This window comes from Panthera pardus, unplaced genomic scaffold, assembly GCF_024362965.1.
Source record: "Panthera pardus isolate Hobbes unplaced genomic scaffold, ASM2436296v1 HiC_scaffold_13, whole genome shotgun sequence".
Taxonomy (NCBI): Eukaryota; Metazoa; Chordata; class Mammalia; order Carnivora; family Felidae; genus Panthera; species Panthera pardus.
In genome coordinates, this window is record NW_026526688.1 from 164,044,747 (window position 1) to 164,069,144 (window position 24,398).

General features: G+C 39.5%; 1 protein-coding gene across 8 annotated transcripts in view; it reads left to right on the top strand.

Annotated features, from left to right (window-relative positions):
• FRYL (FRY like transcription coactivator) overlaps positions 1-24,398 on the top strand; it is a 265,382-nt gene that overhangs the window by 183,725 nt on the left and 57,259 nt on the right. For all 8 annotated transcript variants that reach the window (XM_053901596.1, XM_053901595.1, XM_053901597.1 and 5 more), the window contains 12 exons: positions 732-823; positions 4,869-5,041; positions 7,087-7,247; positions 7,768-7,878; positions 8,678-8,832; positions 9,117-9,216; positions 10,678-10,846; positions 16,292-16,551; positions 16,913-17,053; positions 19,850-20,018; positions 22,774-22,858; positions 23,419-23,531. In XM_053901596.1, the coding sequence (XP_053757571.1) occupies positions 732-823; positions 4,869-5,041; positions 7,087-7,247; positions 7,768-7,878; positions 8,678-8,832; positions 9,117-9,216; positions 10,678-10,846; positions 16,292-16,551; positions 16,913-17,053; positions 19,850-20,018; positions 22,774-22,858; positions 23,419-23,531 (1,729 nt within the window). The remainder of the gene's footprint in view (positions 1-731; positions 824-4,868; positions 5,042-7,086; positions 7,248-7,767; positions 7,879-8,677; positions 8,833-9,116; positions 9,217-10,677; positions 10,847-16,291; positions 16,552-16,912; positions 17,054-19,849; positions 20,019-22,773; positions 22,859-23,418; positions 23,532-24,398) is intronic.

Sequence of the window (24,398 nt, forward strand, 5' to 3'; positions counted from 1 at the left end):
TTGGCCTGCTTATGCAAGGCAGCAATCTGGGGTTTGTAGGTTTCTAGTTGCTCTGTACTGTGAAAATTACATCATGGTGACATAATGAGCAATAGAAGAAAATGATGCAGCAAATCTGTCTCTTCCTACTACATGAGTTCCCACTGGAAGCAGAATCCAGTGGAGATGTTATAGCAATTATAAGCTAGCCATTTGTCCTTTGGCTCTAATAAGACAAATTTGTTCATACCATAATGATCAGATAAATTTTTTCTTTTGTATTTCGTTTTTGTGTCAAAATTAATCCGTGAGTGGAAAACTTTGGCACAAGCAAAATCTGTGGGGTTTCTTCATTCTCCTTTGTGTTATTTTTTTATTTTCCCCGCCCTTCTGTTCTATTCGGGGGGACATCTTAGGGATTCTTTTGCTTTCAGTGAGAACCGTTGACTAACCGCTTCAGTTCTTCTGAAGTTGTCAGATTAGCAAATAACCTAAAAGTAACTGTAACTGTGAGGTAACTATAGGATTTTATTTTCTCCCCACACAAGGGGTATGGCCGCACAAACTGTCATGTGATTTTATTTGGCTCATTAATCAAACTATCTGCACATGTCTCTCTGATTCAGTGGCCACCAGACTGCTCAAAGTCCACATTACACAAACAAAATAATCGCAATGAGCCCTAAAACCCTAAGTTCGCTATCGACTTCCCGGAAGGACTTTTACTTAGTATCTTTCTATCTCTGGAACAGAATATGAAGCGTCGCAGGCGTCGAGATATTTTGCGAGTACAACTGGTACGAATATTTGAACTGCTGGCAGACGCGGGTGTCATTAGTCACAGGTCAGTGTTGGATTTTGATTTGTAAAACTTTGATTAGGGAACATAATATTGTCTCTTATGGAATACATAAAAACAAAGCACACTTGCAACAATAATAAAAACCTTCAACGCTGTGAGCATTATTTGCCAGTCCATCTAGTATTAGCCAGTGGCTAAAAAACATGTTGAAAAAAAATCTACCACTAGTACTAGATTGCTTCGGGAAAAAATTGGGTATGACGTTCCTAGGATTTTGATATTTGTAGGAATCTAGTAACTCAGGCAAGAGGACAGTAGCCTTGTTTTGTGACTAAGTTAACTTTATCTTACCTCATTTTAAAGATGTATTTCTTGGGCACCTGGGTGGCTCAGTCGGTTGGGCGGCCGACTTCGGCTCAGGTCACGATCTCGCGGTCCGTGAGTTCGAGCCCCGCGTCGGGCTCTGTGCTGACAGCTCAGAGCCTGGAGCCTGTTTCAGATTCTGTGTCTCCCTCTCTCTGACCCTCCCCTGTTCATGCTCTGTCTCTCCCTGCTTCAAAAATAAATAAACGTTAAAAAATAAATAAATAAATAAATAAATAAATAAATATAAAGATGTATTTCTTGTAGACTGTAAAATCATATATATATACATCTATCTATACATCTATATAGATAGATTAGATAGATAGATAGATAGATATAGGCTAAACACTATAAAGTTTACAAATTTATCCCAGTCATCTATTAGTCTATCCTATTGGGGAAAATCACAAAATCCATGAACATAAATCATAATTCATAACTTTCCACCCTTCCCCAATGAAGACATTGTTAGAATAAAGGCATTTTGGCACTAAGACCAGCCCCTCGAGGAAAATTCCATCAGCTTTGGGTTGAGAACTACCTATTTCCTTAGGAAAGATAATGGTGTTACCTGACTGTTTATTGAAGGAGGGAAAAAAAGAGAGATCTGATCGTCTTCAAAAAAAGGTAAATGAAAAGAGATCCTAGGAAAAAAGAATGTTAATAATAGTGCAGTGTTGTTACTCTGGCATTGTCCTGCTTATTTCTGAGTACCTCCTCCCTTTCATAGTTTGCATCAAGTGCTTTTTTGACAAGTGCTTTCAAAAATAGAGCTTTAATTAAAGAGAATTTAAACCACTGATTACCTTTTCTTTTATAGTAAATGAAAAGCAAATGAGAAGAAAGAAAAAGAAACATCATTCCTTTTTTTTGTCTTACACAAAAATAAAACAGTGGAAGTCAGGAAAAGAAAATTTGAAACATGCTGGGCTTCATGCAAAAAATCAACAACCTAATACATACCTGGATCTTTTTTTGGTTGTTGCTTTTAATGTAACGTTAGTGAATGGAGAATCTTTGAATGGTACTATTTTGGGGAACTGCAGGATGTTGGTGTATTTAAAATTTAATTGCAAAAGCTGTACTCACCATTGGGCAGTAATGGTTTTGAACACAGTTATGGTTTTGGTTTTGTTTGATTTTTTTTTTAAGAGAAAGTAATCCTATAAGGCAAGGCTGTTGCTATTATGGACTTTTTATTTCCTTGATTAAGGCAAAAAAGATGAATTCCGAATGCCAAGAAGGCAGGGATCTTTGTTTTGTTCCTCAAGCTGATCCTGTGTGCCTCATGCATAGGAAGTACTCAATGAATATTTGTTAAATGAATGAATGTTTTATTCTGGGTCAGGTTGCAGTCTATTAAATTGGTTTCCCAACCAATAATAAATCATGACTCAGAAATTAAAAACACTCATTTAAGGAATAAAGGGAAACATTTCAAAAAAAAAAAAAAAAAAAAAAAAGGAAAAAAAAGAAAAGAAAGGTGCCTGGGTGGCTCAGTCATTAAGCATCTGACTTCAACTCAGGTCATGATCTCATGGTTCTTGAGTTTGAGCTCCGCGTCGGGTGAGCTCGAGCTCCATTTGGGGTGAACATGAGCCCTGCTTGGGTGAGCCCTGCTTCTCTCTCTCTCTCTCTCTCTCTCTCTCTCTCTCTCTCTCTCTTCCACACACACACACACACCCTCTCTCAGCCCCTCTCTCACTTGCACCTTTTCTCTCTCAAAAAAAGGGAGGGGACACATTTCATTATGAATTCATTGAACATATTTTTATTGTAGACTGGTATTTTTAAGATGCTGTAATACCATGGTGATTCCTTACTCTTGTTTTCATGGCTTTAGGATGTTTATTCTTTTGAGAGAGCACATGCAAGTGGGCAAGGGGCAGGGAGAGAGAGGAGACAAAATCTGAAGCATGCTCCAGGCTCTGAGCTGTCAGCACCTGAACTCACGAATTGTGAGATCATGACCTGAGCCGAAGTCGGATGCTTAACCAACTGAGCCAACCAGGCCACTCCTACGATGTTTACAAGAAGCTCTTCACAACTATTAAAAATTAGTTTTACTTTTAAAATCTTGTATTTTAGAAGTACTTTTCAAATATAGCAAGGAAAACTGATCAAAATGAATGTAATGTAACATCATCATTTATATAGCACTTATGGTTTACTAATAAGATTATGATTCATTTTCTCTTATGATTTCATTTTCTCTTTCTTACATAGTAACTCATTTATAGTCTTACTAAAATGCTCTGAGGTAGCTACTGGTCAAATCCTTTATAAACAATGGAACAAGACTGGAACCCAAGACTTCTGACTAACCAAAGGAGCCTTTCTGGTCTTTGGTTTCCAGGCAGAGAGCCCTTGCCTCAGGGAGAAAATTACTGCAGATTTTTGAGACAATTCCACGGGTATAAGAAGACTTGAAAATCACCACTCGCACTTGAATTCTCTTAAAGTTTCGTGTCCCTAGTACTACCTGTTTTAGAATCTTGCAGAGAATAAATACCTAATGGATATTTGATTGATTATGCTAAAGGCATGATATGAATATGCGTGGCAACTAGGAGAATATATACAGCTAGTCTTTCTTCTTTCTACCCTTCTGAACTGATCCTTCCTATCCCGTATGCCTCCTTATTTCCTTATTTTGAAAAACTATATATTTTGCCAGAGAAGGAATAACATTCAGCACTCAGAATAGTCGATTAAAAGCAGATATGGAATTGAATAATATAAATTGCAGTAGTTTCTTGATTAAGAAGCACCATCTAGGGGCACTTGGGTGGCTCAGTAGGTTGAGCATCTGACTTTAGCTTGGGTCATGATCTCACGGCTCATGGGGTTGAGCCCCGCATCAGGCTCTGTACTGACATCTCAGAGCCTGGAGCCTGCTTTGGATACTGTGTCTCCCTCTGTCTCTGCTCCTCCCCCATTCACACTCTGTCTCTCTCTCTCTCTCTCTCTCTCAAAAATAAACATTAAAAAAAAAAAAGAAGAGGAAGAAGCATCATCTAGGAGCACCTGGGTGGCTCAGTCAGTCAAGTGTCCAACTCTTGATTTCAACTGAGGTCATGATTTCAGAGTCATAGGATCGAGCCCTGCATTGGGCTCTGTGCTAACAGTGCAGACCCTGCTTGGGATTCTCTCTATCCCTCTGTCTCTGCCCCTCCCCTACTCACATGCTCTGTCTCCTAAAATAAACTTTAAAAAAGCACAATCTATCTCATATTTGTAAGCCAAAATCATGTTCATTTAATTTTTGTATATTAAGTTGCACACCATCATGACCATGCCAAGTTTAATACACAGTTAGTTGATCCTTGAACATAGATTCGAGCTGCACAGGCCCACTTGTATGTGAATTTTAACAGTACAGTAATATAAATGTGTTTTCTCTTAGGATTTCATTTTCTCTGTCTTTATTGCAAGAATATAGTACATAATATGTATGACATGCAATATATATGTTCATCAACAGTTTATGTTATCGGCAAGGTTTCCAGCCAACAATAGGCTATTAATTGCTAAGTTTTGTGGAGTTAAAAGTTATATACAGATTTTTGACTGGAGTGGTGTGAGTGGGTACCCCAAGCCCCCCCATCGTTTAAGGGTCTACTGTGTATTATTCTGGTTTGATTACTAGGAATTTATTTTGATTGAAATTATAATTTAAAATCCCATTTTCTTTTTTTTTTTTTTTTTCCAATATTTTCAGTGCAAGTGGTGGCCTTGATAATGAAACACATTTCCTCAACAACACTTTATTGGAATATGTAGATTTAACGCGACAACTCCTGGAAGCAGAAAATGAGAAAGACTCTGACACACTGAAGGATATACGATGCCATTTTAGTGCCTTAGTGGCGAATATCATTCAGAATGTTCCAGGTAATTATTTTCAGTTTCTTTTTTTTTTTTTAATTTTTTTTTAATGTTTCTATTTATTTTTGAAGGAGAGAGAGACAGAGCATGAGTGGGGGAGGAGCAGAGAGAGAGGGACACACAGAATTTGAAGCAGGCTCCAAGCTCTAAGCTGGCAGCACAGAGCCCGATAAGGGGCTCGAACTCACGAACTGTGAGATCATGACCTGAGCCGAAGTCGGATGCTTAACTGACTGAGCCACCCAGGCACCCCTATTTTCAGTTTCTTAAAACATTATTGAATTATTAAGCGACCGTCATATATTTTCTTCCCATGAGGGTTTGCAGTCTCAGGTGCTAAAGCAGCTAAAACATAGTGGAAAATATGTCAGCATAACATGGATGGCAAGCGTTTGTTTTAGCTTTCAATTAGTGGTGTGAGTAGAAATCAAAAAACAACCCCACCTAGATTTTTAATGGTAAGACACTAACAAAAATTTAAGAAGTCAATAGAATATTCTTCTATTATTTTTATTTTCAAAAATTCTATTCTTTTATTTAAAAAAATTTTTTTTAATGTTTATTTATTTTTGAAGGAGAGAGAGACAGAGTGTGAGCCAGGCGGGGGCAGAGACAGAAGGAGACACAGAATCCGAAGTAGGCTCCAGGCTCTGAGCTGTCAGCATAGAGCCTGAAGTAGGCCTCGAACTCATGAGCCATGAAATCATGACCGGGGCCAAAGTCGGACGCTTAACTGACTGAGCCACTCAGGTGCCCCTCGGATAAGCTTCTTTAGACAGACTTGTTCTAGGTGTAGTAAGCAAAAAGAAATTGTAATGAGAATAGAATTAACAAGATACTTTTGAGTAATGGAAGAAGGGTGTAGTCTGCAGTTACAAAATATACCAAAGATGCAGTGTTATTGATTGGTTCCTTTCAGGTCAGTGTACCTATTGTTGAGTACCTACCAAATGGCAGATAGTGGTTTAGGCACTAGAAATATTAATTTATGCAATTACGTTTTAAAAAGCCATAAATTCTGTACAAGTATAAGACGTAAAAATGTGACTGTAGCCTTTGGTATAAATGTAAATACAATTTTTTTTCCTTTTCTTTCTGAAAAAGAATAATTTTGTTAGCTTTAAAAATACATGCAAACAGTTGGCTTTTAAAGTAAGAGCATGGGCTGTATTTTATAAGAGGGTCCAGTAAACATTTCTTAGGTATCTTAATTTCAAGTGCAGGAGCCCTATTTGGAACTTTAGAGGAAATGATGCCAGTTAGAGGGAAAGAGCATTCTTTCCCTCTAACTTTTCTGATCTGAAGCCCATTAACATAAAGATAGAATTTAGTCCATTGCTAAACATTTTCCTACAACTTCCAGATTGGTTCATTAAGATACTGTTGGGTTTCTTCAACAAGGATTGACACCAAGAATTTGTAGATGCAATTTTAACGTGGAGAGAATCCGCGGAGATCATCTCAACCAGTCGTTTTCAAACTGTGTCGTTTTTCCTCTGCTGCCAGCAGCAAGAGGCAGCAGAATGGGTTTAGACTCTAGGCCTTACCCCTGAGTTCAAGTAGATCAGCCCCTCCTTTGTCTGTTTTGTGTATCAAGATTCCATGTAAGGATTCTTGATTCTTTGACAAAGACAGCTGTGCTGCTAAAAACATACAGCTTAAAAACAACTTATCTCGTCCAAAGATTTCACTTGACATTGAACCGAGATCCAGAGTTGTGTTCGTGTTGATGTCTCGGCCCTGCTTACCGTGTAAGCAGCAACAGCCAGGGAGAGAGGCAGGGTCCTCGTACCTCCCTTGAAATCGTGCTTGCAGGTCCTGAATCTCTCACAACGCTATGCTGCGTGGTGTCATAGTCTGATCAGCCCTGTTCCTGTGACTTGCGTATGTGGAAATGATTTCTGCCACGGAGGAGGTTTTTGGCAGTTTAAGATAAAAACTTCTGCTTTCCTTTTTATAATATTGCATATTCAATGCCAAATAAGTTGGCATGCACATTAAAATAAAGGGAAATGGGAATCATTGTTTTCCCATCTATTTTTTATTTACAGTGCACCAGAGAAGAAGTATCTTCCCTCAACAGAGCCTTCGTCACAGTCTGTTTATGCTGTTCAGTCACTGGGCAGGCCCTTTCAGCATCATGTTTACACCCTTGGACAGATACAGTGACAGAAATATGCAAATTAACAGACATCAGTACTGTGCCCTAAAGGTATTTACTTAGAAATCTGCTTTCTTTTTTCTTACGTGAAGTGTAAATTTTTTTGTCTCTCATTGCCTAGTATTGTAAAGAGGATAGATTTCTTCTTAGTACCTTGAGAACATTAGAATAAATATTTGCCTGCTGTATGAAAACATTTATACTGTATGCTTATTTAAATGCATAAAATACAACGCAAAGAAGTTACAGAATCCACCCAAAATTTAAACACTATTTTCTTAAAGAACTGAGAATTGCTTCTTTTTCCTTAAGTACTTTTTCTTCGTCTTTTTCCCCCCTCTTCTCTTCCAGTACTGTTCAAACTCCATGCCTAATTTGATATCATCCATTCACTTACTACTCATAATAAATTACTTAGTTTCAAAAATTACTATTACGCTTTTCTTTGTAAAGAATTAAAGGGATTGTGGCCACATAAGCATGAATAAAAATATCCTGCCTCTTCACAGTAAACAGCCAACATATAACCTCTTAAATGTTTTAAATGTAATTCTAATATTATTGTTTGAAGGCTATGTCTGCTGTACTATGTTGTGGCCCTGTTGCAGATAATGTAGGACTTTCATCAGATGGCTATTTGTACAAATGGTTGGATAACATTTTGGACTCTCTGGACAAAAAGGTAATTATGACAGTTCCTTTAAGATTTCATAATAAATGGCACTGCATTATTTGGAGTTACACTATGACCCACTGAAAACCAATCTTTTTTTTTTTTTAATAGGAGACAGATTAGAATATAAACAAAAAGCATATTATATAAAATTAAATAGGATGCAACAATTTAACAATTTTCTAATTCTTATTTATTACTTAAATAATGTTAATTATTATAGGGTTAATATAGTAGTGTATACATATATCTCACAATAGGGTTCTAAATCTAAAGTATATTAATATAGAATACATTGAGCTCCATGGAAGAAATACGTGTTATTTGTTATGCTTAATTTCCTTTTTTTGACCACTCCCCAATTAATCTTTCTTGTCTTCCCTATTCTTTATTCTCCTGCTGTACATGCACAGACTTCACAATTTAAAATAGAACTTACATTTTTTTCCCCTCAGAATAATTTTTCTATTAGGTTATCCCAGACAAGAATAAAGCTTGATAAAAATAACTGGAGAGGTTAATAACTCACTTTTCTGAAAGCACTGAATCACTGTGCATATTCATCAGCCGCCTTTAGGGCTCTGCTGGAGGAGAGAATTGTACTACGCAGAGTCTTGTGGAAAAAGTATAGTTTATCCATGTCATTTGTTTCCTTTTGGCTAAATAAAATGAGAAGAGGTTGAACAAAAGGAGACTGAGATTTGTGCTTAAATACAATAAATATATATACTGTGTGATTTGAATAAAAATATGGGGAAGTAGTTATATAAATTTCTTTCTCCCGGGCAATCTTGTGGCCTTTCTTTAGGTTCATCAGTTGGGCTGTGAAGCAGTTACATTACTGCTGGAGCTGAACCCGGATCAGAGCAACCTGATGTACTGGGCTGTGGACCGATGTTACACTGGTTCCAAGAGAGTGGCAGCTGGCTGCTTTAAAGCCATAGCTAATGTATTCCAGAACAGGTACTCTAGATACTGGCTTCCATATTTTATTTAGCTTTTTTTTTTTTTTTTAAAGAAAAATACTAAGAAACCAGTGTTTTGCTTCCCTGAGCTCTAATGAAATGTAACCAAAATAAGAATAACGATCACCATGCATCTGTTGTACCTTTTGCCTTGAAAACAAACCCCTAGTCACTTCATTGCTTTAAAAGCTGCATGTCTGCAGCTCCGCCCTTTGTGTATCATATTTATTAATGGTGTGAAAGCCTCTAAACATTTACCTAACATGTAAAATTTGTCCCTAGGGATTATCAGTGTGATACAGTGATGCTCCTGAATCTGATCCTGTTTAAAGCAGCTGATTCTTCTCGAAGCATCTATGAGGTTGCTATGCAACTTTTACAGGTATGTAAGCAAATATTAGTTAAAATAATTTTTAAGTTTATTTATTTATTTTTGAGAGAGAGAGAGTGCAAGCAGGGGACGGGCAGAGAGAAAAGGAGAGAGAGAATCTCAAGCAAGCTCCACACTGTCCACGCAGAGCCCAACACAGGGCTGGAGTGGAGATCAAGAGTCCGAGGCTTAACCAGCTGAGCCACCCAGGCGCCCATAGTTAAAATATTTCTTATTGAGGATTTCATGAAGCATTGCTATCTATTCTTGCCTTGAAAGTCTATAAATATTCAGCTTTATTTTCAGTGGGGAGACATGGTATCAATTCCTGATTATCATTACAAATAGAAGACAAAGATAATATGGGTCACTTAAGTCTACAAATAATACAGACTGTTCAGAAGTGTATTACAAAGGGGTCACATATATACTCCCACACATGCACCTGTATGTGCCCATATGTGTGCAAGTACTTACACAAATTGAGTGGTCAGGACCTGCCAGATAAGAATAATGTGAGCCAAATGATTTTTTGAGAACGAAGTAAAAAGTAATTAGCTCTTCTTTGATGACCTTGTATAATTTTTCTTTATTAGACCAAGAAAAATAACATAGAAAGTTTACTTCCCAAGCATGGATATTCCATCATCATACAATATCTAATTGTTAATAGGGTGAGATTTTTCTCTTTTAACCAAGGATGAGATTCAGTTAGATGCTGATTTTTCCAGAGGGCTCAAAGTGGTATTGATGGTGGTTGTGACCATCTCAGGAATTACACCCTAATGTCTTAATTAATTAGGAAGAAAGGTCAGTGGTATCACTCTCTATATAGTGTAATGTTAAAGAATTTTTAAATCATATTCCTTATTTGATCTGTATGTAACCAAGATCTATTTGAAGATTTTTTTTCACTTATACATGTTTCGTATAATCCTGTTTTTGAACTGGGAAGTGGTAAATTTTCTTCAAGTAATGGTATAGTAAGTTGCTTAAGTCATTTTCAGACTGCTACTGCCTCAAACCGTTGGCATTAAGCTCAAGGAATATAAAGCCTTGTAAACAATTACAGAGCATTTGCAGACATTTCTAGGAATTAGAAATTAACATCTTGGGGCGCCTAGGTGGCTCAGTCGGTTAAGCATCTGACTTTGGCTCAGGTCATGATCTTACGGCTTGTGGGTTCAAGCCTCGTGTCAGGCTGTGTGCTGACAGCTCAGAGCCTGGAGCCTGCTTCAGATTCTGTGTCTCCCCCTCTTTCTGTCCCTCCCCCACTCACGCTCTGTCTCTCTCTCTCTCAAAAATAAATAAATGCTAAAAAAAGAAAAAAGAAAAAAAAAAGTAACATCTGGAATACTTTCAATATACATACCTATATTATTTTTAAGCTGGAATAATTCTTGTGAGATTTTATTTTTCAATTATAGCTGAAATTTAGAGGACTCATGAAATCTTTACTCTACATTCCTGCAGATCCTGGAACCGAAGATGTTTCGCTATGCTCACAAGTTGGAAGTTCAGAGAACAGATGGAGTACTTAGCCAGCTGTCTCCTCTGCCGCACCTGTATTCTGTTTCGTATTATCAGTTATCCGAGGAGTTAGCAAGGGCTTATCCTGAGCTAACTCTCGCCATGTTCTCAGGTATGATCATTGAACTGGTTAGTGGGTTTTCATTAGGAATCGTTTCTAAATAGCTACTTTTAGGACATTTTACATAAATGAAATTTGAGGTTGAATCAAAACAAAACATGTCTTTAAAGTTTTCTTTCTTTATTTATCTGTACACCACATGCGGGGCTCAAACTCGTGACCCCGAGATCAAGAATCGCACACTCCTCTGACTGAGCCAGCCAGACACCCCTAAAATAAAACATGCCTTTATGTGAGAGTGTTTTTTCTTTAATAAGAACTCTTAATACTAATCCCCTCATGATATGTAAATTTCTTATTAATGAAGTCTTTCCAGGCTTCTCACTTTGCCTTCCTTTCTTCTTTGCCTTGCAAAAAGTGGAAAAAAAAAAAAAAAGAGGGGCTTCACATGCAATTTAAAAACATGTTTGGGGGGTGCCTGGGTGGCTCAGTTGGTGGAGCATCAGACTTCTTTTTTTTATGTTTATTTTGGAGACAGAGAGAGAGAGAGAGAGAAAGAGAATGTGAGTGGAGGGAGGGTCAGAGAGAGAGGGAGACACAGAATCCAAAGCAGGATGCTGTCAGCACAGAGCTTGACGTGGAGCTTGAATTCACAAACCACGAGATCATGACCTGAGCTGAAGTCGGATGCTTAGCTGACTGAGCCACCCAGGTGCCCCAAGCATCAGACTGTTGATTTCATCTCAGATCATAACCTTGCAATTCCCGGGATTAAGCCCCACAGCGGGCTGCCCGCTGATGGTGCAGAGCCTGCTTGGGATTCTGTCCCTCTTTCTCTGCCCCTCCTCTGCTTGTGTGCATGTGCACCCTTTCTCTCTCTCAAAAACATGAGCTTTAAAGAAAATAATTAAATTAAAATATTTCTTGTGGCACCTGTGTGTGGCTCAGTCAGTTAAGCTTCTGACTCTTGATTTTGGCTCATCTTATGATCTCACAGTTTGTGAGATTGAGCCTTGTGTTGGGCTCTGCACTGATAGCACAGAGTGTGGTTAGAATTCTCTGTATCTGCCCCTCCCCACCTTGCATACACGCACGTTCTTTCTCTCTCCCTCTTTCTCTCTCTCAAAATAAATAAATAAACATTAAAAAAAAAAATAAAAATAGGGGTACCTGGGTAGCTCAGTCAGTTAAGTGACTGACACTTGATTTCGGCTCAGATCGTGATCTCATGGTATGTGAGATTGAGCCCCACATCGGGTTCTGCACTGGCAATATGGAACCTGCTTGGTATTCTCTCTGTCTCCCTCTGTGTCTGCCCCTCCTGTGTTCTGTCCCACTCGCTTTCAAAATAAAGAAATAGCTGGGCCTGGGTGGCTCAGTTGGTTAAGCGTCTGACTCTTGGTTTTGGCTCAGGTCATGATCTTATGGTTTCATGAGTTCAAGCCCTGTGTCAGGCTCTGTGCTGGCAGCATGGAGCCTGCTTGGGATTCCCTCTCCGTCTCCCTTTTCCTTTCCCTCTCCCTCTTTCTCTCTCCCTCTCTCTGCCCCTCCCTCACTTGCATTGTCTCTGTTTCTCTCAAAATAAATACTACATTTTAAAAATTAAATAAAGAAATATGATTTAAAAATAGAAATAAATAAAAACATTTCTTTGGTAGACACAGAACTTCCTGAGTCTTCTAGTATATAACTTGTGCATTGGTCTGTCATTAATAATAAAAACGGGCAGAGATCCAGGTTTCTTTCTTTAAGGAAAACCTGTAATCATAGGGAAAGGGCCTGCAGTGCCTTAAGCAAAACTATCGCTTAGGATCCCACATTGCTTTCTGGTTCAGTTTCCTTTCCTTGGGGCCAACAACTGTTCCTGCCGTGGGCGTCTAAAACAGAGGGACTATGTGTCAGGCAAGATGTGCTCTCTATCTGGATCTGCCAAGACTCAGCTTTAGGACAATTTTTGTTTAAAATCTAGTTTAACCTTCTGCCCAGTGGACACTATTGCAAGTTCTCCTGTAGTTCTTGAATTTTCACCAAAGAGTTAATTTTAACACCGAACACTTACCTGGTTTTTCTACTTTTCACTTGTAACAAGATCTTATTTTAGTCTGAGAATTGGACAGGCACCAAAACGGACATCCAGGGGATTAGAAAGTTCTCCTGTGGACCCTTTCTTTCATTTAGTCAGGACATGGTGACCTTCACCTTCTTTGGGCATCTTTCCACAGCCTCCATTTCAGTAGTGGAAATATTCCCCATCCCTCACTGACCTGACTGGGGGGAGGGGGGAAAACGATTTAAATTCCTGTAACATTCAATCTTAAAGTGGTTTGCCTGTTTGGTTTGTACTGGTAGATGGCAGTGACCGAGCCCTTCCTTTTCCGTAACTCTCGCAGTCCTGACAGCCCTTTCAGGATCAGTGTGCATGGTCATCGGTGCAAAGCAGTGACCGCCATGGCCACTGATGCTGCTGCTGGTCTTCTTCTCAGGGCTCCTACACAGAGAGCAGAACAGTCCAGCGGAGTCTCAGAGCTTCAGAAATGGGTCGGGATGGCAGCTGATATGAGTGTAGACCATGCCCACAGCTCAGTCACCTTGTCCCTTTTCCTTCAGTTCTATCATCAGATGCCCTTGTCAGTAGGATTGGTTAATTATAACTGCTTTGCTTAAAATGGTTTATTCTAAACCAAAATATAGCCTGTAAACCTACTCAGTGCAGTTTTCACTCTGATTGTTTCCAAGGCAAGATGAGCACAGTGCTTCTTAGGGGTTGTAGAGTACAGCTGTCAATGTAAACTTTGCCCACTTTGAAATTTGAGGGTCCCGCCCCTTCCTCTCTCTGGACCACTTGCGGAAATCTTTAAATGTTGTCCCCTCCCTGGCCCTTCCCACCCTTGCTCTTCCCATCGTTTTCCTCCTATATACCCACTTCTTCTTAATTAATTTTTTTTTAATGTTTATTTATTTTTGAGAGAGACAGAGACAGAAAGTGAGTGGGTTAGGGGCAGAGAGAGAGAGAGAGAGAGAGAGAGAGGGAGACACAGAATCTGAAGCAGGCTCCAGGCTCTGAGCTGCCAGCACAGAGCCTGACACGGGGCTCGAACTCATGAGCCGCGAGATCATGACCTGAGCCGAAGTCAAACGCTCAACCGCCTGAGCCACCTGGGCGCCCCTGTACAGCCACCTCTAACCCATCTCCTGCCCCTTTACCTTGCCTTGAGTGTCTGCATCCACTTTTATCATGCCCTCCACCCTCATGCATCTTCATAAATAGCCTTAAGACTCCGTTGGCTTGAGTTTCCTCTTTGTAAACTTATTGAAGGCTTTCCCACTGCTGAATCTAATCACTAGCTTCTGGTCTTCAATCTGTTTGCTACTTTGCCCAGCAATTAATGTTAGTCACCTTCCATTTTTTAACATTCTGACCTCTCTTGATTTCTAGAAATTTAATATTTCCTAGTTTTCCTTCTACTGTGAGGTATTCCTTTTCTGTCACTTTTGGTGGATTCTTTTCTTCTATCTGAAGTCATCGCGTTCCCAGAGTTCCATCCCAGGCCTCCTTCTCAAGAGACCCTGTCTCCCTGAGGGAGGCCATTGCTGTTGCTGTGGCCCCAGCTCCCACACACACCACCTCTCCCCCTAGTCCGACCTCTTCCTTCAACTACTTTGAGAGCTCCAGGGCTTTCATTTCATACCGGAGGCACTAACATTAATGTATTAATAGGAAGGATTATTGTAATTTCTGAATAGTTCTGGTTATAACCAGAAAGCATGGGACTGAGCACTTGATTGGCACTATTTTGAATGTGCACAGTAATCCCATGAGGCATCTGCTTTTGTCACCCTCTTCTTACACAGTAATAAATCGAGGATCAGAGGTTGACAGGTTGGCCCTAGGCCAAGCAGCTTGTTTGTGGTAGAACTGGGATTCAGACCCATGTGTGTGCAGTTCCAGAGCCAGGTTCCAAATCACTACACTTCTGTATTTACTGCTTTTGTAAAAAATATTTATTTTTGAGAGAGAGAGAGAAAGAGAGAGAATCCAAAGCAGGCTCTGCACTGACAGCAGAGAGCCCAATATGGAGCTCGAACTCCATAACTTTGATACAATGACCTGAGCTGAAGTCAGACGCCCAACCTACTGAGCCACCCAGGTGCCCCTATATTTACTCCTTTTAATGAGTAAATAACTACCAAGGCCTGGTGGGCAAAAGGGGGGGCCAAGGAGAAAGAAGATGTTTATTTAAAGTGACTTTTGGAAATTTAGCTGTGTATAAAGGCGTATGGGCTTTGGAATCAACCTTGTGTTTGAATCCTTTGGCACGCGATACATTTCTGACTTAGGCAGATTACTTAGACTCTGTCTACCTCACAGATTTATTACCATCATTAAATGAGATGAATGTGAAAGTAACAAGTACATCATAGGAGTCTCCCCTATATAGAACCAAAATATGGAGATTTTTCATGGGTCAGTTTAAAGTAATCTATGTAAAAAGACTGTCTTTTATCTTATAATTACATGTATGTATTTACTGAGGTAAAAAGACATCATAAAATTTACCGTAGGAATCATTTTAGATGTATATAGTTCAGTAGTGTTCGGTATGTTTACATTGTTGTGAAACTGATCTCTAGAAATTTTTCACCCTGTCGAGCTGAAACTCTATAGCCACTAAAGAACTTCCCTTTTGCCCCTACTCCCTACCTCCTGCTAACCACCATTGTACTTTCTATTTCTATGAAATTGATTATTTTAGATATCTCCTATAAAAAGAATTATTTAGTGTTTGTGTTTTTGTTTCACTTAGCATAATTACCCCAAGGTTCATTCATGTTGTGGCACAACAGAATTCCCTTCTTCTTTAAGGAAGGAATTCTTCCATTGCAAGAATGAATATGTGTGTGTGTATGTGTGTGTGTGTGTGTGTGTGTGTGTATGTATATATGTGTATATATGTGTATATATACATATATGTGTGTATATACATAACACATTTTGTTTATCCATCTACTTGTCAGTGGACATTTGGATTGCTTTCACCTCTTGACTGTTGTGAATAGTGCTGCTATGAACGTGGGTATGCAAATATCTCTTTGAGACCCTGCTTTCAGTTCTTTTGGATATATATATACAGAAGTGGGGTTGCTGGATAATATGGTAGTTCTAGTTTTAACTTTTCAAGGAGCTGCCATACTGTTTACCCTAGTGGTCGCACCGTTTTATAGTCCCACCAATAATGCATAAGCATTTATATGTCAGAGCCACCAAAAGTATTTTATATAAAAGTAGGATCTGATTTTTGTTAGTTGTTAATTTTCTTTATGATGTCATTGAGGTGAAATTTATTAACAGGAGAAACAGCACTCATAATTGTCAAAAGTAAAAAATAAAATCTTGGCTGCTTCTTCTCGAAGAATGAGTCGTGGACATTAATGACAAATCAGAGGAAACTGAAATGATACCGGTGTTTCCCTCTTTTGGCTTGTTGTTAATTACAGAGATAAGCCAGAGAATTCAGACGGCTCACCCTGCTGGGAGGCAAGTAATGCTACACTACCTGTTACCGTGGATGAACAACATCGAGTTGGTAGATTTAAAACCTTTGCCCACAGCGAGGCGACACAATGAAGAGGAAGACGACTCCTTAAAAGACCGAGAACTTATGGTGACGAGCAGGCGCTGGTTGCGAGGAGAAGGCTGGGGGTCCCCACAAGCCACTGCGATGGTTTTGAACAACCTAATGTACATGACAGCAAAGGTAAAATGGAGCTTGTGTTAGCGGTTGCTGCACAGGATTATTGAGTTAAGAGGAGTAAAAAAGGTTAGAAATAGATGGAAAGATTAGGCAATCCTGTGATAACCAGATACGCTTTATAAACTCCTTTATTCAGAGCACTTCTCATTAGATATAAAATAGGTTTTCGGGGGAGGAGACAAAATCATATATGGTTAATGATGTTTATGTTTGTATTTGTTGGAAGAAATGATTGTTCCTCTGGAGTATGGAAAAGATTCAAGCTGTGTATGAAATCATCATTTTCTAATGTTTCGTGCTCTGACAAGTTTGGTGTTTAACAAGCAGTCATCACTGAAGTGTGTGTTGTGTATCCCGCATCTAGTATGGTGATGAGCTGGCCTGGTCGGAGGTGGAGAACGTGTGGACCACACTTGCAGATGGCTGGCCAAAAAACCTGAAAATAATTTTGCACTTTCTGATCAGCATTTGCGGAGTGAATAGTGAACCAAGCCTCTTGCCTTACGTATGTATTCAGGTTCATTAAAAAAAAAAAAAAACGTTGTGCTTAATAATATTTACCTGGTTTCTTATTGTAGCAGAGTGTGGGCAGTAGTAGACCAGCAGAGGCAAAGCAGGGGGCCAGAGTGAGGACCCCGCCAGGAAATAGCGCATGCATTTATTCATTGCTTCATTCAGCCGATATCATCTAGCCTTTATGACAGGCGATTCAATAATGCATATTGCCAGGTTCTCTTCTAGGTTCCAGGCATTTCAATCCAGTGGGTGGTGGAGATTTTATTCTTTGAACTTTCACCTAATTTATTTAATGAATGGATCAGTAAGTTGATAAAGTACGGTCTTGATAAGGGCTACAAAGGAAAATTGCAGAATAAACGTGAATAACCGGGGAACCGCAGCTCTCTGAGAGGACTGGAGATGATCCTTGAGAGGAAGTGATATTGAAGGGAGACCACAGAATGGGGGATGTTTGCACTTTCTGCTAGGCGGGAGCTGGATACGAGAGCAGAACGGTGAGTGAGAGCTCAGGGCCTATAGAAGGGTGCCGACGGCTTCCAGGAGCAAGGGAAAGCGTAATGCGAGAGAGGCGATGAAGAATGTCACAGTGTTTACCTTCTAGAGGGGAAAGCTCTGCAGAACAGCTCGCAGAATGTTGCTGTAAAAGTTCTTCCAGGTCCTACTTTACACAAACCATTTCCTAGCTTTGCTCCGCCTGACATCTCCCAAGTTAACTTGGTTACTGAAAGCGTTCTTAAGGCATGCCACAGGATTGATGTTCATCGGGAAGCACTCAGAGAAGGGTGGGTGTGCGGTAGAAGGTTACAGAGTCTCACGTATCTCTCTGAGCTCATCTCCTCATGTTCTCCCCCAGACCCCCTGCCCCAGGCCCTGCTGACATCCTTGCTGCCCTGCTCTCTGGCACTCCCACCTTGGGGCCTCTGCACTTTCCCTACGTAGCCACATTGCTCACTCCCTCACCTCCTTCAGGTCTTTCCTTAGATGTCCATTCTCATTGAGGCCCTTGCTGGTCATCCTGTCCAAGACTGCAGATGCCCTGTCCTGACCCCTACTCTCTTTTTCCTTTCCCTGCTTGCTTGATTTTCCCAGCACTTCTCATCATCAAACATATATTTTACCTATTTGCCTCATTGCTTTTGCCTCCATCAGTCCAGTAGATTCTCCTCAAGAGCAGGAATTTTGTCTTTGTGGTTCATTGCTGTCTTCCCAGAGCCTGGAACAGTGCCTGGCACATAGACGCCACCCATAAATTGGATGGATGAATGAGTGAATTGGGCTGGAAGGAGAAACAGGCATGAAGTTATAACTCCCAAGAAGCCAAGATGAAATTCAGGGAATAACCATTTGCCAGAAACTTAAAAGGAACTTTTTGATGACAATGATAATTTCTTAATTATCTCTTCTTAATCACTTATTATAGACCAGGCAGGGTACAGGCACCTCATCGACACTGTTTCATTTAATTCTCAGAATAGATCTGAGTTTGCTAAGATTACTACAGTTTTACATATGAATAAAACAGGGCAGAGAGAAGAGTCGCTTCCCCAATGCCACACAGCCATTTAGCTCTGTCACTTAGTAGAGTGGATTCCAATCCAGATCTGTTTGTGAAAGGTTGGGAAAGCTTTGCGGAGAAGGCAGTGGCGTCGGGGCGGGGCTGGGGCTTGAAGACTTGACTGGATTGAGGGAGTTCCTTACAGTCAGACAGGTTAAAGGCACAGGGGCAGGAGGGCACCTGGCAGGGTCTGAGGTGACTGAACCCGGGAACAGAGAATTAGCAAATAGAGCAGGTTGGAGAGATACAGAGCTGTGTGTAAGTCAATGGGTAATCATTATAAGATTCTGGTATAATATAATAAAACACGTTTTAAGATTTGCCCCCGGGCTCCTGTGAATCAGAGTTTCTCAGTTGTCTGTGTGCAGATGAATCACCGGGGTGTCTAGTTCTGACTTGGAGGGTGGAGCCTGAGACTCTGTATTTCTAGCAGCTCCCAAGGATGATGCCCGTGCCGGCGGACCACATGTTTTGAGTTGCAAGGGTTGAAGTACAAAGGGAAAAAGAGACAGGCCAATCAGTTAGTAAGCGATTCAGTAATGCATATTGCCAACACGCAGAACTTATGTGACTCATACTCTGTGCTTTCACTTATGTAACTCATACTCTGTGCTAGGCATATTTAAAATGCTTCATTAAATCTTACGTAATCCTAACGAGCTATATGAAGTGGGTGCTCCTGCCCCCGTTTTGCAGAAGAGAAAATTGAGAGTAGCTGTCCGATCGCATAGCTAGTATGTGTCTACACTGCAGTCCAGGCTGTGCGGTCTGGAGTCCAGTTCTAGTGGATCACTACTCTGTACTGCAGGGTTAGATAGGGAGCATAGGAAAAGCAGAATAAAAACTCCATTCTGGGTCTGAAGTCTGACTGACTGAAAATAACGGGAAATTTGGGATGATATTATTAATTGCAGTCTTTCCATTAAAAAGAAACTGATTTACAGAAAAGCAATTAGCTTTTTCTTTTCTTAAAAAAAAAAATAGTGAAGTCGTAGATACGGTGGAAACCATTAAACAATGTCCAGTCATAAGTATAACACTGGGCCGGGAGGGGGGACTGTGTTTGGAAAGCTGACTAATGCCCTATTGCTGATTGATGTTCAGATTTAAGTTGTGCTTATTCACCTACTATTTAAAGTCGAACTTATCTGTTAAAATGTGTTTCAAGACCAATTTGTGAAATAAAACTTTTGCTTTTTCTTCTCCAAACAATTTCTTTGGTGACAGGTGAAGAAAGTTATTGTCTATTTAGGTAGAGACAAAACAATGCAGTTGCTGGAGGAGCTGGTGCGGGAACTGCAGCTGACCGACCCCGTCAGCTCGGGGGTCACTCACATGGATAACCCCCCGTATTACCGCATCACTTCCAGCTGCAAAATCCCTTCTGTCACCTCAGGTGAGAAGCCATTTGAAACTGGTAACTTGGTCTCAAAAGAGAAGCTTGACATAATTGTTCACCCTAGCAAGCATTTGCCTTAAACATCGTCGAGAAAATAACAGCGCCCCCGTCGGGCTGCACGCTGGGCATGAAGCCTGCTTAGGATTTCCTCTCTCTCCCTCCCTCTCTCTGTCTCTCTCTCTCTCTCTCTCTCTTTTTCTCCCTCTGCCCACCCCCCCCACTTGCTGTCTCTAAAATTAAGAAAAAACAAAACAAAACAAAAGCAAACATGAGTCATGTATGGTAATTAACTTGACAAGACTTTGTAAATCTTCATATGAGTGATGAAGTTTGACAGTGTGAGAATTCTTAATATTACAGAGGGAAACGTATTTACATATGTATTTGGAACTGGAATATAGATACAACGAGCATTTTTTTTAAGTTTGTTTATTTATTTTGAGACAGAGAGAGAGAGAGAGAGAGACTAAACAAAGCAGGGGAGGGGCAGAAAGAGAGGGAGAGGGAGAATCCCAAACAGGCTCCACGTTGTCAGCACAGAGCCCAGTGCAGGGCTCGATCTCATGAACCACGAAATCATGACCTGAGACAAAACCGTGAGTCGGATGCTTAACCAACTGAGCCACCCAGGCACACCCTCCCCTTCTACAACAAGCATTTTTTAATGAATATAATTCGTGTGTTAAATATAGAAAATGCTTACTTGTTGAATTACTCTGTAATTTCATATTATAATTATTTGGGCATATATAATACAGTCATGTAAGTGATATATATAGATATATGTATATATAGATATATATATATAGATATATATATATATATACACATACATATATATACATACACACACACACAGGTATAGTTATTATAATATTTTAAGTTGAAGAAACTGTGTCCCTGAGGGAATAACTTCCATTAAAATCAATATAATACTGAGACTATTTTAAATTACATTTCCATGAAATTATTTGTCACTCGGTTTATATTGAATGTTTCTGTCATGTTAATAACATCTGTATAATTAGAAATCTTTTATAGTTTATTTTCTGGCATCTATTTTCATCTCTTAGCTCTTTTAGCTCTTTTTGTCCTACTTTCTAAGGGATTTCTAATAACACTTCCATTGAAAGCTTTTCATATTTTTAATTCTGAAGAGTTTATTCTTTAGTTTTTTGTTTTGTTTTTTTTTTTTTAGGAACGCCTTATTCATGTTTCATGGTTGGACTGTCCTCCTTATCTGATGAAGTTTTCTTCTCCCAGCAAAAGTTCCTATTATATAGTTCTGTTTTGATTTGTCTTAGTAAAAGCTTTTCTCAAAAGTCAACCAATTCTAGATCTGTCTTTTGATAAAGAGTGGAATATTAAAAAGTTGATTGGGGGGCACCTGGGTGGCTCAGTCCGTTGAACATTTGACTTTGGCTCAGGTCATGATCTCACAGTTCACGGGTTCAAGCCCCATGTTGGGCTCTGTGCTGAGCCTTCTTCTGATTCTGTGTCTCCTTCTCTCTCTGCCCCTCCTTTGCTCATGCTCTCTCTCTCTCAAAAATAATAAACATTAAAAAAATTTTTTTTAAGTTGATTGGATGTTTTGTAGGTATATATGGAACTTATTGACTTTGTCATTTGTTGTATGATGATTTCATTGATATAAGTGTCTATAGGTCTCTTCTCTTGGATGACTAATCAGATTCCCCAGACAAAACTCTACTAGTCATCTACCTAAAGGAGAGGGTGTAGAGCTGTGTGTGTATGTGTGTACAAATACATTGATCCATAGATAACACACACACATACACAGAGCATAGTCTTTAAGCCTTCTGGTAGCCCCATGGGGTGAGAAGGTTTCAAGGGGATACAATCTCAAATTTTAAGATGTGTATTTTCACTCAGTTCCCCTATTCTCAATAAAGTTCTTATTCTTTCAGTAATTTCTTATTTTTCTTATTCTTATTCTTTCAGTAATTTTCTTATTCTTACTCTTATTTCTTATTTCTTATTCTTTCAGTAATTATGTGCCCTAGTCCAGAAATCTTTGATTTACTCTTATCAGAAAAGATTTCTGGAAGTGTAGGCAGAGAGCCACCCTGTTACAAGAGGAAGGGGTATAGATTTTGGGGACCAATTACCTCTGAAATAGATTTTCCACCAAGCCTGTCATTTTAGCAACACCTTCAGAGTACTCCCAGAGATACTCAAAGCTATGAATTCCTGAACCTTTTGGAGGTTCAACAGCATAGATATGGAAGCTTCTTGGTTTACCCCACGACCAGCTTAAGATTCAGCCTTCTTAAAGCTTAATTACTTCTTGTCCATTTGTTTTCAACCATCCAAAATTTTGTTGCTGCTCTCTCCTTTCCCTCTTGGTTGTTATGAGTACGTTCCTTTTTATTTAAAAAAAATTTTTTTAATGTTTATTTTTGAGAGAGAGGGAGAGACACAGAGTGAGAGTGGGGGAGGGGCAGAGAGAGGCGGGGGGTAGACGCAGAATCCAAAGCAGGCTCCAGGCTTTGTGCTGTCAGCACACAGCCCAGTGCGGGGCTCACACCCATGGACTGGGAGATCATGACCTGAGCCAAAGTCAGATGCTCAACTGACTGAGCCACCCAACTGCCCCAAGTACATTCCTTTATAAAAATCACGTTGCTTTCATTTTAGTGGAGTTTTAACATCTGTAATTTTGCAATCTTTTGTTCTTACTGAGTTACCCCAGGCTTTAAGTTCACAGATACTGTCTTATTTCTGATTGCAGGAACTACTTCCAGTAGCAATACAATGGTAGCTCCCATAGACGGCAATCCCGATAATAAGCCCATAAAAGAGAATATTGAAGAGAGGTAAGTACCCCTTTGTTCTTCATTAGCCTTTCGGTTTGACAGAGCCTGATTATCAGAATAAATGATAACTTCTGCATTGGCATGTATATTTCATAGAATGTATATTTCAAAATTCTAGTGAAGAAATACATTTCCATTTTGGAAATTTTCCACATTGCCTATTTCATCATTAAAATGCTGACTTCCTAGATTCTTTTACGCGCTCTAACGGATGAATAGGTAGAGTATGTTCTGTCTCTTTTTGTGTTGTTTACAGTTTTAGACTTTCCTAAATGGCTACTCACTCTGCCTATCTTTTTTATAAAATAGGCTTTATCAGAACATTACTACCCCATTTAAGAAAAATCTTCAGGTAGAAATAATTGACTTTAAATCTTAAACTTTTGAACTATAAGATGGAAATTAACGTGTGTGTGTGTGTGTGTGTGTGTGTGTGTGTCATAGTAAACTTTTGTTAATAGTTGATGTACTGTGTTCTTTTTTAAACATAGAAAGTGAAACCGAAAGTACAAATACCATTTTTCCATGAACTGTGACTAACTCCATGATCATTCCCATAGCTATGTGCACCTAGACATCTACAGTGGACTAAACAGTCACTTAAATCGTCAACATCACAGACTAGAATCTCGATACAGTAGCAGCTCTGGAGGATCTTATGAAGAAGAAAAAAGTAATAAGTTCCAAATGTTTTTTATAACTACAATGGCGAGGTGTATTCTTAATATATTAATGTTAGTAAATATATATTTTTCTGGTAAATTGTTTTTAAGAAGTGTTTAACTGCCACTAGTGGTGTTCCAGCATAACCTGAAATGTCCTGATTTTGAGGAGAAGCACGAATGGGGGAAATTTGTTTTAAAAGCACAGGGTCCCTCTAGACGAGTCAACAGGAACATAAGAATTGGTTCTCAAGAAGCATCATAGACACTGACTACAGCCTGCTTTTTTTTTTTTTTTTTTGCTTTTTTTTTTTTTTTTTTTTTTAAATAGGTTGGCTCTTTTTCTGTGGATTTATGTTTTACTGAAAAGTTCTCCCTTGCAATTAATGGTAAAGTGAATATCTACCCAAGTCTCACTAGAACACTGAGGTAGAGTGGAGTAGAAGGGCAAAAGCCTTCAGACTGGGAAGTTAACCCTGAAGGTGATCTGGTCCAATCTCCTCGTTTTGCACATGATGGAACTGAGGTCCAGAGAGGTTAAGTGACTTACCCACGTCACACAGAATTCACATCTCCCGATGCCATTTTTCACTGCACCCTGCAGCCCCAACTGCGGTAGAGCAGATTTCCTTTTAAGATGGTTTGTGTTGGCCCTGTCTCAGAAAATTTAGAGTTGAGTAACTTACCAGAAGGCCCTGGTGACAAGGCAGCTTGACCTATAATGTGGTTTCATGGCTTGGACGTGAACTCTGAAATTTCATGAAGCGCTAGTATAGTTTTGCTTTGATAGAAAGGATAGAGCCCGAATGGATACCTCTTTCCGTCTCTGATTTGCTTAGTGTGATAGTGTTTGTGCGCAGGTCTTCCTAGCAAACCTA